The sequence below is a fragment of the Zalophus californianus genome, chromosome 7 (assembly GCF_009762305.2).
Source record: "Zalophus californianus isolate mZalCal1 chromosome 7, mZalCal1.pri.v2, whole genome shotgun sequence".
In the NCBI taxonomy this organism is placed as follows: Eukaryota; Metazoa; Chordata; class Mammalia; order Carnivora; family Otariidae; genus Zalophus; species Zalophus californianus.
In genome coordinates this window covers 111,845,395-111,860,027 of record NC_045601.1, presented here as the reverse complement: position 1 = coordinate 111,860,027, position 14,633 = coordinate 111,845,395, and the positions used below count along the sequence as shown (strand labels likewise).

The 14,633-nt window shown below is 40.8% G+C and overlaps 1 protein-coding gene across 6 annotated transcripts in view; it reads left to right on the top strand.

The window, feature by feature from the left end:
• DNAH8 (dynein axonemal heavy chain 8) overlaps positions 1 to 14,633 on the top strand; it is a 417,769-nt gene that overhangs the window by 154,528 nt on the left and 248,608 nt on the right. For 5 of the 6 annotated variants that reach the window (XM_027603620.2, XM_027603615.2, XM_027603617.2 and 2 more), the window contains 2 exons: positions 8,554 to 8,667; positions 9,975 to 10,037. In XM_027603620.2, the coding sequence (XP_027459421.2) occupies positions 8,554 to 8,667; positions 9,975 to 10,037 (177 nt within the window). The remainder of the gene's footprint in view (positions 1 to 8,553; positions 8,668 to 9,974; positions 10,038 to 14,633) is intronic. The other variant, XM_027603616.2, reaches the window with a different exon arrangement.

Genomic DNA, 14,633 nt, shown 5'->3' with positions numbered 1-14,633 from the left:
ATTTTATTTTATTTTTTTTTGTCTGAGAAACACACTTTTATTTTTTTATTTTTATTTTTTTTAATTTTTTATTGTTATGTTAATCACTATATTACATCATTAGTTTTTGGTGCAGTGTTCCATGATTCATTGTTTGTTCATAACACCCAGTGCTCCATGCAGAACGTGCCCTCCTCAATACCCATCACCAGGCTAACCCATCCCCCTACCCCCCTCCCCTCTAGAACCCTCAGTTTGTTTTTCAGAGTCCATCATCTCTCATGGTTCGTCTCCCCCTCTGACATACTCCCCTTTTCTTCCTCTCCTGTTATCTTCTTTTTCTTTTTTCTTAAAATATGTTGCATTATTTGTTTCAGAAGTACAGATCTGTGATTCAACAGTCTTGCACAATTCACAGCGCTCACCGTAGCACATACCCTCCCCAATATCTATCACCCAGCCACCCCATCCCTCCCACCCCCAACCACTCCAGTAACACTCAGTTTCTTTCCTGAGATTAAGAATTCCTCATATCAGTGAGGTCATGTGATACATGTCTTTCTCTGATTGACTTATTTCACTCAGCATAACACCCTCCAGTTCCATCCACGTCGTTGCAAGTGGCAAGATCTCATTCCTTTTGATGGCTGCATAATATTCCATTGTGTATATATACCACATCTTCTTTATCCATTCATCTGTCGATGGGCATCTTGGCTCTTTCCACAGTTTGGCTATGGTGGACATTGCTGCTATAAACATTGGGGTACACGTACCCCTTCGGGTCCCTACATTTGTATCTTTGTGGTAAATACCCAGTAGTGCAATTGCTGGATCGAACGGTAGCTCTAATTTCAACTGTTTGAGGAACCTCCATACTGTTTTCCAGAGGGGTTGCACCAGCTTGCATTCCCACCAACAGTGTAGGAGGGTTCCCCTTTCTCCACATCCCCGCCAACATCTGTCGTTCCCTGACTTGTTAATTTTAGCCATTCTGACGGGTGTGAGGTGGTATCTCATTGAGGTTTTGATTTGGATTTCCCTGATGCCAAGCGATGTTGAGCACTTTTTCATGTGCCTGTTGGCCATTTGGATGTCTTCTTTGGAGAAATGTCTGTTCATGTCTTCTGCCCATTTCTTGATTGGATTATTTGTTCTTTGGGTGTTGAGTTTGATAAGTTCTTTATAGATTTTGGATACTAGCCCTTTATCTGATATGTCATTTGCAAATATTTTCTCCCATTCTGTCGGTTGTCTTTTGGTTTTGTGGACTGTTTCTTTTGCTGTGCAGAAGCTTTTTATCTTGATGAAATCCCAATAGTTCATTTTTGCCCTGGCTTCCCGTGCCTTTGGCGATGTTTCTAGGAAGAAGTTGCTGCGGCTAAGGTCGAAAAGGTTGCTACCTGTGTTCTCCTTTAGGATTTGGATGGACTCCTGTCTCACGTTTAGGTCTTTCAACCATTTGGAGTCTATTTTTGTGTGTGGTGTAAGGAAATGGTCCAGTTTCATTCTTCTGCATGTGGCTGTCCAATTTTCCCAACACCATTTGTTGAAGAGACTGTCTTTTTGCCATTGGACATTCTTTCCTGCTTTGTCAAAGATTAGTTGACCATAGAGTTGAGGGTCCATTTCTGGGCTCTCGATTCTGTTCCATTGATCTATGTGTCTGTTTTTGTGCCAGTACCATACTGTCTTGATGATGACCGCTTTGTAATAGAGCTGGAAGTCCGGAATTGTGATGCCGCCAGCTTTGCTTTTCTTTTTCAGTATTCCTCTGGCTATTCTGGGTCTCTTCTGGTTCCATACAAATTTTAGGATTATTTGTTCCATTTCTTTGAAAAAAGTGGATGGTATTTTGATGGGGATTGCATTGAATGTGTAGATTGCTCTAGGTAGCATTGACATCTTCACAATGTTGATTCTCCCAATCCATGAGCATGGAACGTTTTTCCATTTCTTTGTGTCTTCTTCAATTTCTTTCCTGAGTATTTTATAGTTTTCTGAGTACAGATCCTTTGCCTCTTTGGTTAGATTTATTCCTAGGTATCTAATGGTTTTGGGTGCAATTGTAAATGGGATAGACTCCTTGATTTGTCTCTCTTCTGTCTTGTTGTTGGTGTATAGGAATGCCACTGATTTCTGTGCATTGATTTTATATCCTGCTACTTTACTGAATTCCTGTATGAGTTCTAGCAGTTTTGGGGTGGAGTCTTTTGGGTTTTCCACATACAGTATCATATCATCTGCAAAGAGTGAGAGTTTGACTTCCTCTTTGCCGATTTGGATGCCTTTGATTTCTTTTTGTTGTCTGATTGCTGTGGCTAGGACTTCTAATACTATGTTGAATAGCAGTGGTGAGAGTGGACATCCCTGCCGCGTTCCTGACCTTAGGGGAAAAGCTCTCAGCCTTTCCCCATTGAGAATGATATTCGCTGTAGGTTTTTCATAGATGGCTTTTATGATATTGAGGTATGTACCCTCTATCCCTATACTCTGAAGAGTTTTGATCAAGAAAGGATGTTGTACTTTGTCAAATGCTTTTTCTGCATCTATTGAGAGGATCATATGATTCTTGTTCTTTCTTTTGTTAATGTATTGTATCACGTTGATTGATTTGCGGATGTTGAACCAGCCTTGCAGCCCAGGAATAAATCCCACTTGGTCGTGGTGAATAATCCTTTTAATATACTGTTGGATCCTATTGGCTAGTATTTTGGTGAGAATTTTTGCATCCATGTTCATCAAGGATATTGGTCTGTAATTCTCTTTTTTGATGGGGTCTTTGTCTGGTTTTGGGATCAAGGTAATGCTGGCCTCGTAAAATGAGTTTGGAAGTTTCCCTTCCATTTCTATTTTTTGGAACAGTTTCAGGAGAATAGGTATTAATTCTTCTTGAAATGTCTGATAGAATTCCCCTCGGAAGCCATCTGGCCCTGGGCTTTTGTTTGTTGGGAGATTTTTGATGACTGTTTCAATTTCCTTAGTGGTTATAGGTCTGTTCAGGTTTTCTATTTCTTCCTGGTTCAATTTTGGTAGTTGATACATCTCTAGGAATGCACCCATTTCTTCCAGGTTATCTAATTTGCTGGCATAGAGTTGCTCATAATATGTTCTTATAATTGTTTGTATTTCTTTGGTGTTGCTTGTGATCTCTCCTCTTTCATTCATGATTTTGTTGATTTGGGTCATTTCTCTTTTCTTTTTGATCAGTCTGGCCAGGGGTTTATCAATCTTGTTAATTCTTTCAAAGAACCAGCTCCTAGTTTCGTTGATCTGTTCTACTGTTCTTTTGGTTTCTAGTTCATTGATTTCTGCTCTGATCTTTATGATTTCTCTTCTCCTGCTGGGTTTAGGCTTTCTTTGCTGTTCTTTCTCCAGCTCCTTTAGGTGTAGGGTTAGGTTGTGAATTTGAGACCTTTCTTGTTTCTTGAGAAAGGCTTGTATTGCTATATACTTTCCTCTCAGGACTGCCTTTGCTGTATCCCAAAGATTTTGAACAGTTGTGTTTTCATTTTCATTGGTTTCCATGAATTTTTTTAATTCTTCTTTAATTTCCTGGTTGACCCATTCATTCTTTAGTAGGATGCTCTTTAGCCTCCATGTATTTGAGTTCTTTCCGACTTTCCTCTTGTGGTTGAGTTCTAGTTTCAAAGCATTGTGGTCTGAAAATATGCAGGGAATGATCCCAATCTTTTGGTACCGATTGAGACCTGATTTGTGACCTAGGATGTGATCAATTTTGGAGAATGTTCCATGGGCACTAGAGAAGAATGTGTATTCCGTTGCTTTGGGATGGAATGTTCTGAATATGTCTGTGAAGTCCATTTGGTCCAGTGTGTCATTTAAAGTCTTTATTTCCTTGTTGATCTTTTGCTTAGATGATCTGTCCATTTCAGTCAGGGGGGTGTTAAAGTCCCCCACTATTATTGTATTGTTGTCAATGTGTTTCTTTGCTTTTGTTATTAATTGCCTTATATAATTGGCTGCTCCCATGTTCGGGGCATAGATATTTACAACTGTTAGATCTTCTTGTTGGATAGACCCTTTAAGTAGGATATAGTGTCCTTCCTCATCTCTTATTACAGTCTTTGTTTTAAAATCTAGTTTGTCTGATATAAGGATTGCCACCCCAGCTTTCTTTTGGTGTCCATTAGCATGGTAAATGGTTTTCCACCCCCTCACTTTCAATCTGGGGGTGTCTTTGGGTGTAAAATGAGTCTCTTGCAGACAGCATATTGATGGGTCTTGTTTTTTAATCCAATCTGATAGCCTGTGTCTTTTGATTGGGGCATTTAGCCCATTTACATTCAGGGTAACTATTGAAAGGTATGAATTTAGTGCCATTGTATTACCTGTAAGGTGACTGTTAACTGTCTGTTGTCTGTGTTCGTTTCTGCTCTTTGCTGCTTTTAGGTTCTCTCTTTGCTTAGAGGACCCCTCTCAATATTTCTTGGAGGGCTGGTTTCGTGTTTGCAAATTCCTTTAGTTTTTGTTTGTTCTGGAAGCTTTTTATCTCTCCTTCTATTTTCAATGAGAGCCTAGCTGGATATAGTATTCTTGGCTGCATATTTTTCTCGTTTAGTGCTCTGAAGATATCTTGCCAGTCCTTTCTGGCCTGCCAGGTCTCTGTGGATAGGTCTGTTGCCAATCTAATATTTCTACCATTGTAGGTTACATATCTCTTCTCCCGAGCTGCTTTCAGGATTTTCTCTTTGTCTCTGAGACTCGTAAGTTTTACTATTAGATGTCGGGGTGTTGACCTATTTTTATTGATTTTGAGAGGGGTTCTCTGTGCCTCCTGGATTTTAATGCCTGTTTCCTTCCTCACATTAGGGAAGTTCTCTGCTATAATTTGCTCCAATATACCTTCTGCCCCTCTCTCTCTCTCTTCTTCTTCTGGGATCCCAATTATTCTAATGTTGTTTCGTCTTATCGTATCACTTATCTCTCGAATTCTGCCCTCGTGATCCTGTAGTTGTTTCTCTCTCTTTTTCTCAGCCTCTTTATTTTCCATCATTTGGTCTTCTATATCGCTGATTCTCTCTTCTGCCTCATTTATCCTAGCATTTAGTGCCCCCATTTTTGATTGCACCTCATCAATAGCCTTTTTGATTTCGATTTGGTTAGATTTTAGTTCTTTTATTTCTCCAGAAAGGGTTTCTCTAATAACTTCCACGCTTTTTTCAAGCCCAGCTAGTATCTTTAAAGTCATGATTCTGAACTCTAGGTCCGACATCGTACTAATGTCCGTATTGAGTAGGTCCCTGGCTGACGGTACTACCTCTTGTTCTTTTTGCTGAGGTGATTTCTTTCGTCTTGTCATTTTGTCCAGAGGAGAATAGATGAATGAGAGAACAAAAGGCTAACAGGTTTACAACGTCCCCAGCAAATATACTGTATACAAATCAGAAAAGACCTGAAACCAGGGGAAAAGAAAGGGAAAGAAAGAAAAAAGAAAGAGAAAAAGAAAAAGAAAAAAGAAAAAAAGATAAAAACAAAAACAAAACAATTCAAAAAAGGCAGAATATGATCAAATATGATCAGGCTAGTGCATAGATCAGTGCCACACACTAGATTTTGGGCGTATTTTGGTCTGTTAGAAAAAAGTGCCTCCTAAAATTTTAAAGGAAGAAAGACATATATGTACAAAATAAGGGTTGATACAATGAAGGGATGGAAGATGACTGTAAAGATGAAAATTATAAAAGATTTTATAAAATGACTTGGTAAGATAAGTTGTTTGAAAAAAGAAAGAAGATTTAAGGAAAAAAAAAAAAAAAGGAAAAAGGGAGAGAATGTGATCAGGCAGGAGACTAGCACCAAGCCATACACTAGTGGTTTAGGGTATATTTTGATCTGTTAGAAGAAACTATACCTCACAATTTTAAAGAGAGAACAACTTATATATATATGCCAAAAACAAGGATAACTACTATGAAGGGATAAAATATGACTCTAAAAATGAAAAAAAAATAAAAAATGTTTTTTTTTTTAAAAAAAGGGATTTATGAGATGGTTGAAAAAGGGAAAAAGAAAAATATAAAAAAGTCAACAAAAATTAACTTTGATGAAATAATGAATCATGGTAAAAAAAAAAAAAAAAAAAAAAAGCCATGAATCTATGTGCAGTATTCCCCTAGCGCTGGAGTTCTCCTATTCTCCTTGATCGATCAACTTGGTCTTGGCTTGCTGGCTGTTTGTGTTGATCTTCTGGGGGAGGGGCCTGTTGCTGTGGTTTCCAAATGTCTTTGCCGGAGGCGGAATTGCCCCGCCCTTGTCGGTTCGGGCTAAGGAAGCTGCTCCAGTTTGCTCTCAGGAGCTTTTGTTCCCTGCAAGCTCTCGGTACAGCCTTGGAGGACCAGGGCGAAAATGGCGGCCTCCCAGTCTCCGCCCGGAGTAGCCGAGAACTCGGGGCCCCGCTCCTCAGTGCGCCCCCAGAGAAAAGCAGTCACTCCCGTGTCCCCGGTCTCTGGCCGCACTCCGTGCTCACCCGGCCTGTGATCGAGCGTTGCTATCTCTGGCACCCGACCCCGCTCGGAGTCTCCAAACCCAGCAGATCCCTGCAGTGCGTTCCCGCACCGCTCCTCCCCGGGAAGGAAGGGGAGTCTCCCCGGATCTGCTGCTTGTTGGGTCCTTGCTGGGGGAGCCGTGCCCCGACTGGGCCGCAGATCACAGTTTATGGCAACCCCGAGCTGAGAGCCCGCGCCTCGGCTCCGTCTCTGCACCTGGCTTCCCCGCCCCGACACCTGGGAGCTCTGCCGCACTCAGGCACCCCCGGTCTCTCTGTGACCCCAAGGGTCCTGAGACCACACTGTCCCAGGAGGATTCCACCCCCCGCTTAGCCACTGCAGCGATGTCCCTCCGCGGAGCCAACTTTTAAAAGGTCCGATTTTGTGCTCCGCGGCTCTAGCACTTGCCAGAAGCGGCCGGCGGAGGCCCCTCCCCCGCCGTCTATCCTCCCGAATATCGCCTCGGATTCACTTCTCTGCACGTCCTACCTTCCAGTAAGTGGTCGCTTCTCTGTTCAGAGAGTTGTTGCTACTCTCCTGTTCGATCTCCTGTTGAGTTCGTAGGTGTTCAGAATGGTTTGATCCCTATTCAGCTGAATTCCTGAGACCAGACAAAATCTAGGTCTCCTACTCCTCCGCCATCTTGCTCCGCCCCGAGTAATCACTTATTTTAAAAAACAGTTGCTGTTTTAGTCAAAAAAGTGCATCTTGGGAAGGAAATGGAGAACCCTCTGTTGAGATTTAGTGAAGCCCAAGTTTCTGTTATTGTTCAGTGGGGAAGATTCACTCCGGTTGTTTGTTTGTTTTTTTTTAAGATTTTATTTATTTATTTGTCAGAGAGAGAGAGTGCACACACGAGCAGGCGGAGTGACAGGCAGAGGGAAAAGCAGGCTCCCCACTGAGCAAGAAGCCCGATGCCGGATTTGATCCCAGGACCCTGGGGTCATGACCTGAGCCGAAGGCAACTGCTTAACCAACTGAGCCACCCAGGCACCCCACTTGGGTTGTTCTATCTCTTTAACTGTAATGTTAAACCTATTGGCCCATCCTTTGCTACAATCACCATTAATCAGAAAGCAACCCATGTTCCAACCTAGACAGATGCTATTGTTGTGAACAGTTAAGAGTGGGGGCCCTGGAACCAAACAACCAGGTTTTGAATCTTGACCTTGCCTCATGATGATGCTGGGATCTTGGGGAAGTTCCTTAGTGTCTCTGTGCCTCAGTTTTCTCACCTGTAAAATGAGTATAGTATCAGCATTTACCACACAGGGTTGTCCTGGGGATTAAATGAGTTAATATAGGTGAAAAGCCTGGTGGATAGTAAGTATGCATTAAATGCTAACTATTACAATTGAAGGTTTAAGCAGAAGCTTTAAGACTGTTATGGAAGGCATTCACTGTTGTTTTTTAATACCCAGAGTAATATCACTTTCTTTTAGGTGACTGTTCCAACCATGTGAACCTACTAGAGATTACTAATCCCAGACCTTCATCTGGCCTCAGAGACGGCATGTGACCCAGATGGGGCCTATAGCAGTAACTGTTTCCCTGGCCATAGTGATGACCTGAGCTGGATCAGACAGAAAACTTTTTCCGAACTGTAGTTACAGAAGATGGCTTTGCCTCTTGGGTCATGAACTGGAATGATTTGTATCTCCTTTTGGTGCATTTGGGTTGTTATTTCCCTTGTTTGTTTTTTTTTTAAGCAGCATTGCAGAGACACCCTTGTTCATCCTGGACATCTGCAGGATAACAAACTTGCTGGGACAGAATTATAGTTTTCATTTAAATACATTTTCATTTAAATACATCTCACAGGGCGCCTGTGTGGCTCAGTCGTTAAGCGTCTGCCTTCAGCTCAGGTCAGAAACCCTGGGGTCCTGGATTGAGCCCCACATTGGGCTCCCTGCTCCACTGGAAGCCTCTTTCTCCCTCTCCCACTCCCCCTGCTTGTATTCCTGCTCTCGCTGTGTCTCTCTCTGTCAAATAAATAAATAAAATCTTAAAAAAAAAACCAAAATAAATAAATACATCTCACATTGGGTATTCTCTTTTATTCTAGGTTTCTGTGCAAGATGAACTAGTTCAAGTGCAGCCAAAGTTTAAAAGTAGTCTTCTTGAGGCTGTGGAAGTCTTTTGTGAGGATGTAATGAACTTTGCAGAATCATATGAGATGGTAATCTAAGTATTTGCATTTTGTGTGTTAAAATGTTCTGTGGCATGTTTATATGAGATGACAGTGATGGATGTTGAGAAATACACTGCGATTTGCATATTGTATATAAGAGGCTGTATTTAATATTTGGAGCAATCAGGAAAAAAAAGGGGATAGCTAATCCTTTAAACTTATTTTATAGAGGAAGAAAGAAGATTTAACTGTTAAAAGGAGGTAGAAATTTTGAGATTGTGGAAGGAACAAAAGGTCTGGCCTTATGCTTTCTTTCTCAGGCCAGAATGCTCATAGTTGAAAATGTGATACAGTTGTTGGAAGGCTATAAGAAACTATACAAACCTAAATACCAGGGTATTATGCAACTGATCTTTTTTTCACTAACTCTTAGGGAACCAAAAGGGTCACTGAAAATAAATAATAAATGTCACACGTGGTCAGTCCCGCAGACTATTCAGCCTGGTAACATGACTGATAATGATCCTCCTCTTTGAAGTTAAACTCAGAAGTTGGATATATTCCCCTAACATATGCTACTTTCTCTTAGTGGTCACAGTCTGGATTCATAAGACATGTTAAGCCCTTAATAATAATAATCATATAACACACTTTTTTTTACATGTACTAAACTTACCTCTTTTAGTTGGATTTGTCAACGTTTTATGGCCCTATCATTCCATTATACTGGGAATCTGGTCTATTATTTAGCATATCCATAATATTCAGGATTGTACAGACCATCTGGGGTCCTTTTTGCAGCTGTTCTGGATGACAGCCACCAGAGACTGCATTTTGCTTCATCCAAGTATTCAACTTTGTGCTCCTCTATTTCCATATTAGGCTGAAGAAACAGTGAAAGGAGGCTGTTTTCAGAACTCTATCTCAGTTATTCTAATACACAAACACAGCATCATTGTTTATAATCATAAGTGAAATGAAACAGAGCTCTAGTGATACAGGCTTCCTACAGGATGTAATTTTGGCACATTTTTTATTAACAATGTCATGGTCCTTTAAAAATGAAGCTGGAGTGAGGCAAATGTTCTAAAATTGATTGTGGTCATGGTTACACAACTCTGTGAATATACTAAATGCCATTAAATTGTCCATTTTAAGTGGGAGATTGTATAACATGTGAATTATATCTCAATAAAGCTGTTACAGAAACTAAATGAAAGCTTCGTATGTGGGACAAAATTAGATCATTTCAATTTAAAATAATGTTTACTTATTTAAAAAGAAATAATAAACTCAATAAATTGATAAATACATGTGATTAAGAATTTAAATGGAGACTATATTATTAATTACAGGAAGGACCCATGGTTCCAAATATTCCGCCCCAAGAAGCTAGTAACAGGCTACAGATATTTCAGGTAAAACTTGTCGACAATGTGTTGTTATTCTTTAAAGTAATTTTAGGGAAAAATTTATGTGGTCTACCTTACAGTGGAAAAGTTAGTGTTTAAAGTGCATACAGATTTTAATTGTATTCTAATCTGCTAAATAATGTGATCAATTCCTTTTCTTGTATCCCTTTGTGTTCTTCTCCACAGAATGTCTCCCTGTATTTTTAGAGACTAAGACTTTGATTTTGAACTTAAGTGTATACCTTATTTTGGTTCCAAGCATCTCATTTATATATAAATGGTAAAAATTCATGGAATAACAAAATGTATCAAAATAAGATTTAAAATATTGACAGATGGTTTCCCTGTCTTTCCTCTGTATCCATTCCTTTTCTATCCATGATTTTAAACGTCCCAGCTCATTTTCCTTACCCTGGGCTATACAGTACTCATTGGATTCACCATCTTTTTCTGTGCTCAGATTGCTGAGCACATCTAGAGAAAAATCACATGCCCATTTGGGTTAATGTTTTGCAGGTTCGTGGATTCCTATGTAAGCTAGCCCCTAGGAGGATCAGGCAATTCTATTATTTGTTTCAGTTCTCTATCCTGTTTTTTGTAGTGGCTGTACTATATGTTCATGTTCTTTTTATGTTCCCTATCCCACGTGCCTTTGTAGTCATTAAAAAATATCAGATGCCTACTGTGTGTCTTGGTCAATAGAAAAATGATTAAGGAAATGTTCTTACCTCTAAACTGCTAAAATCTGGTAGGGAGACAGAGAGCTGGAGAGATAGTAATTGCAAAACTGTGTGGTGAGCACTATGATCTAGGTGTGAGAACTAGTGTTATGGAAACAGATGTAGGGAGTTACCAACCAAAATAGGAGGTGAGGGGGCAGCCAGAGAAGGCTTCCTGGAAGAGGAGCCATCTAAGCTGCATCTTGAAGGACTATTTAGATTTAGCCAGGGGAAGACGGAAGAAAAACAGGTGAGACAGAATTTGCACCTCCTACAAAGGCCCAGAAATGAGGAGATAAGCAGGGAGAGTTAGGGAGATGAAGGAGTGAAATATGGGGTACAGTGAGCAGAGAGGCTAGGGATGAGGGGTGGGACAGCTGAGAGGGCAGAAATCACTAATGAGAGGGCCTTGTAGGCTCTGATAAGGAGCTCATAGCCTGTCCTGGGGCTGGAGGGCTCTAAGCAAGGAATGATATGTTCAGATTTGAATTTTTAAAATAGCTGTATGTTGAAAGGACTTCTCTGGCATTAGTGTGGAGAATGCTTTGGAGGGAGGATGGTCAGACTGATGGCAGCTTCAGTCATGCAAGCAAGAAATTGTAAAAATTGAGACCAACCAAATGCACTTGCAATCAAGAAAGCTGGCTGGATCATGAGTTTATTAATAAGACCCACTTGATAGGCTGAGGGGAAGAGAGGGAGGCTTCCAGCTTGGGAAAACAGAAGAAAGTAGAGTCATTTACTGAAGTACAAGTGTGGGAGGAGTAGTTTTGAGATTAGTTTGAACAAATGACCTTGTCTCCAAATTTACAGAGATGATTTAGGGTGTGTGATGTACATTTCAGAGAGATGTGCTCCCCTTCCTGTCTCTGGGGCCTCTTGACTCTCCCCTGTCCCTTCTTAGACTGACCCTTTTCTCTACTTTACTCTTAACCTCTTCCTCTTCACTAAATCTTCCCACTCAACATTTTAAAAGCTGTGTGTCTTTCCTTTTTAAAGTAACAATAAGAAACATAACTCTCTGTCCTGAGCCCCCTTCTAAATGTCACTTTTTTCTTCACCTGGCCCCGTTTCTGCCTGCCTTTATACTCAGATAGCTTTCATGGTTGAGCCACCAGGAGATACAGAGATGTTGTCCAAAACCCAGTGTTTTCTTCTCTACTAGGAATACCATGTTTTGCAGCAAATCAAGCCATACGAAGGCTTTCTGTAGCTCATAACTTAGTTTTGCCATGCGCTGGATGGTTATTTCTAAATATCCCTTTATTTATGTTAGAGATGACTTCCTACCACTTTACCATTGGGTTTTTCACCTCAAAGCGAATAAACAGAAAAGTGGAGTCAGTAATCTTGTCCTTGTTGCTTTATGTGCACATTCCGTAGATGGTTCAGGCTGGTTCCACGCATGCTTTTCTCAAAAAGGTTCAATCAAGTTGAATGGGATCTCTCCAGTTTCAGGTTCTCCTGAGAGGGGTAGTTCAGCTTTTTCCATCAGAACCAAGTGGAATTTCTCATATGGTATCTAACTTTCAAGTATCTCCCTTGATCTCTGAGAGATTTAAATAGAAAATCCAGACCAAACGGCACCTGGGTGGCTCAGTCGGTTAAGTGTCTGCCTTCGGCTCAGGTCATGATCCAGAGTCCTAGGATCGAGCCCCACATCAGGCTCCCTGCTCAGAGGAGAGTCTGCTTCTCCCTCCCCCTCCCCCACGGCTCATGCTCTCTCTCTCTCCCTCTCACTTTCTCAAATAAGTAAAATCTCGCTGAACCCTGGAGGAGACTCTGAGCCTTTGCCCTCTGAAGTCCCCAGAGTCCCAGGGAAAGGCCTTCTTCTCTGGAGGAGCCAAGACCAAGACTGATCTGCTCACCAGGTGGCTGCCAGCTGAGCCAAGCAGAACCCCTCAGCAATAAAAACAAGATGAAGAGTGAAACTAGATAGTAATGTTGGGTGGTGATAAGTGCCAAGGGAAAAAAATAAAGCAGAGAAAGGGCATAACACGCTGGGCTCTGTGTATGTAAAGTGGAAGTGAACTTTAAAATCTCGTCTCCAGAGAAGGCCACCTTGAAAAGCTGACATTGGAATAGAGACCTAGAGAAATGAAGGAACGAGCCAGGCAGGTATCTGGAATAGCAGCTTTCCAGGCAGGAGGAAGAACAAGTGCAAAGGCCCTGAGTGAGAGCAAATATGACATCATCTTACTTACGTTTTCAGTGGATTGCCCTGGCTATGGTGTTGAGAGTAGATTACTGACAGTCAAGGGTGGAAGCAGAGAGAGTAATTAGGAGGTTATCGCAATAATCCAAGGGAGGGTGACAGTAACTTGGACCAGACTGGTGGCATCGGGGTTGATGAGAAGTGGTTGGAGCCTGGATATATTTTGAAGGTAGACCCACCTCCTTGTCTTTCCCTCAGGAGTTACCAATTTATTGGTCAGTGACTGGGACTTTAATGTGCTACCCTTTAACTGGGAGTGTGGCCATTTCATTGAAAAGACCTTGTAGGGCCCATCTCTTGCCATCTGGCAACTTTTGTTCTGCCTATGCTTGGGGGTACGCACTAAGCAGGCTGTTCTCCAAGCATCTGGCTGGGTATGTGACCCAACTCTCCTCAAAAGCAGGTGCTCCCTCACGTTCCCAACCCCCCAGAAAAGCAGATGCCAAGATCTAGATCACAGAAAGAAGCAGGAACTTCACATTGGGCCTCAGGGTGCAGTGGTGTTCTCTGATGCAACTTTACTCTGATTTCTGGAGTTACTGGGCACTGGGTTGGCTAATATAATAGCTGGTATTTTGTTCCCCATTTGGCTGGTGCCGTGGGTCTTTTTATATTATCTGGGGCCTGAATGGAAAAGGAGGTGAGTGACTGGCATCCACCAATAGTCTTCACCACATAAACAAGATTTTAAATGTCACTATTTTAAAGTATGCTAACTTTAACGTTTTTGTTTCTCCTTTTCTAGTGTTCACATGGTTCCATGGCCATTTTAGTCAGTAACTTTATTTTACGTACATATTTATTTATTTATTTTTATTTATTTTTTATTATGTTATGTTAGTCACCATACAGAGTAACCACTATACTAACCACCAAGGAATATAAAAAGTACAAAATATGGCCTTTAGTTTCTAGGAAGGATGAATTCTTTGGCTTTTCTCTGGAGTCTTCACACCTTCCTGATTTGGCTCCTCTAAAATATGCTAACATTAGCTGTCAGATCTGATTCACTGTCTGAATATGGTGAGGTCTGATGCCAGACATTCTCTAGGGCTGGAAATTTGGGATCCTTATTGACAGGTTATACCCTTATTTTGAGCCACACACACCTTGTCACAGGTGGATTATTTCTATTTGCTTTTGTGCTTTAAACATGCTCCATACTTAGCATTCTAAGTATAGGAGATTCTACCTCCAATTCAAAGGGCATGCCTTAACTTCCCTGACTCAGATTGTTAAAATTCTCTCAAATGGTGTTAAAATGGAATCCTTCATTTTATAGACTCTTTATTGCTTGGAGGGAAAACAGGGTTGAAAAGATTATACTCACTCTTTTGAACCCTGTAGAAGAGATGACAAGTCTAAATTAGTGAAAGAGCCTGAATTATAGATTTTTTTAAAATGCAGTTTTATTGCTTTCAGACATATTTATGGGAACTTGAAGTGTAGGTCTTCTGGGGACCATGTAATTTATTAAAGAAAAATTTTATGTAAAATGGATGCTTTTAGAGTGCTTGAAAGTTAATTTTCCTAAGTGCTCAACTTTTCTTCTGATACCTTGGTATCACTATAAATTTCTTCACAAATCTTTGTTTCATAGATATTATTAAATAAACCTCAATGTAGCTTTTATTCCAATTATAATAAATTCTACATTAATGGGGCTTG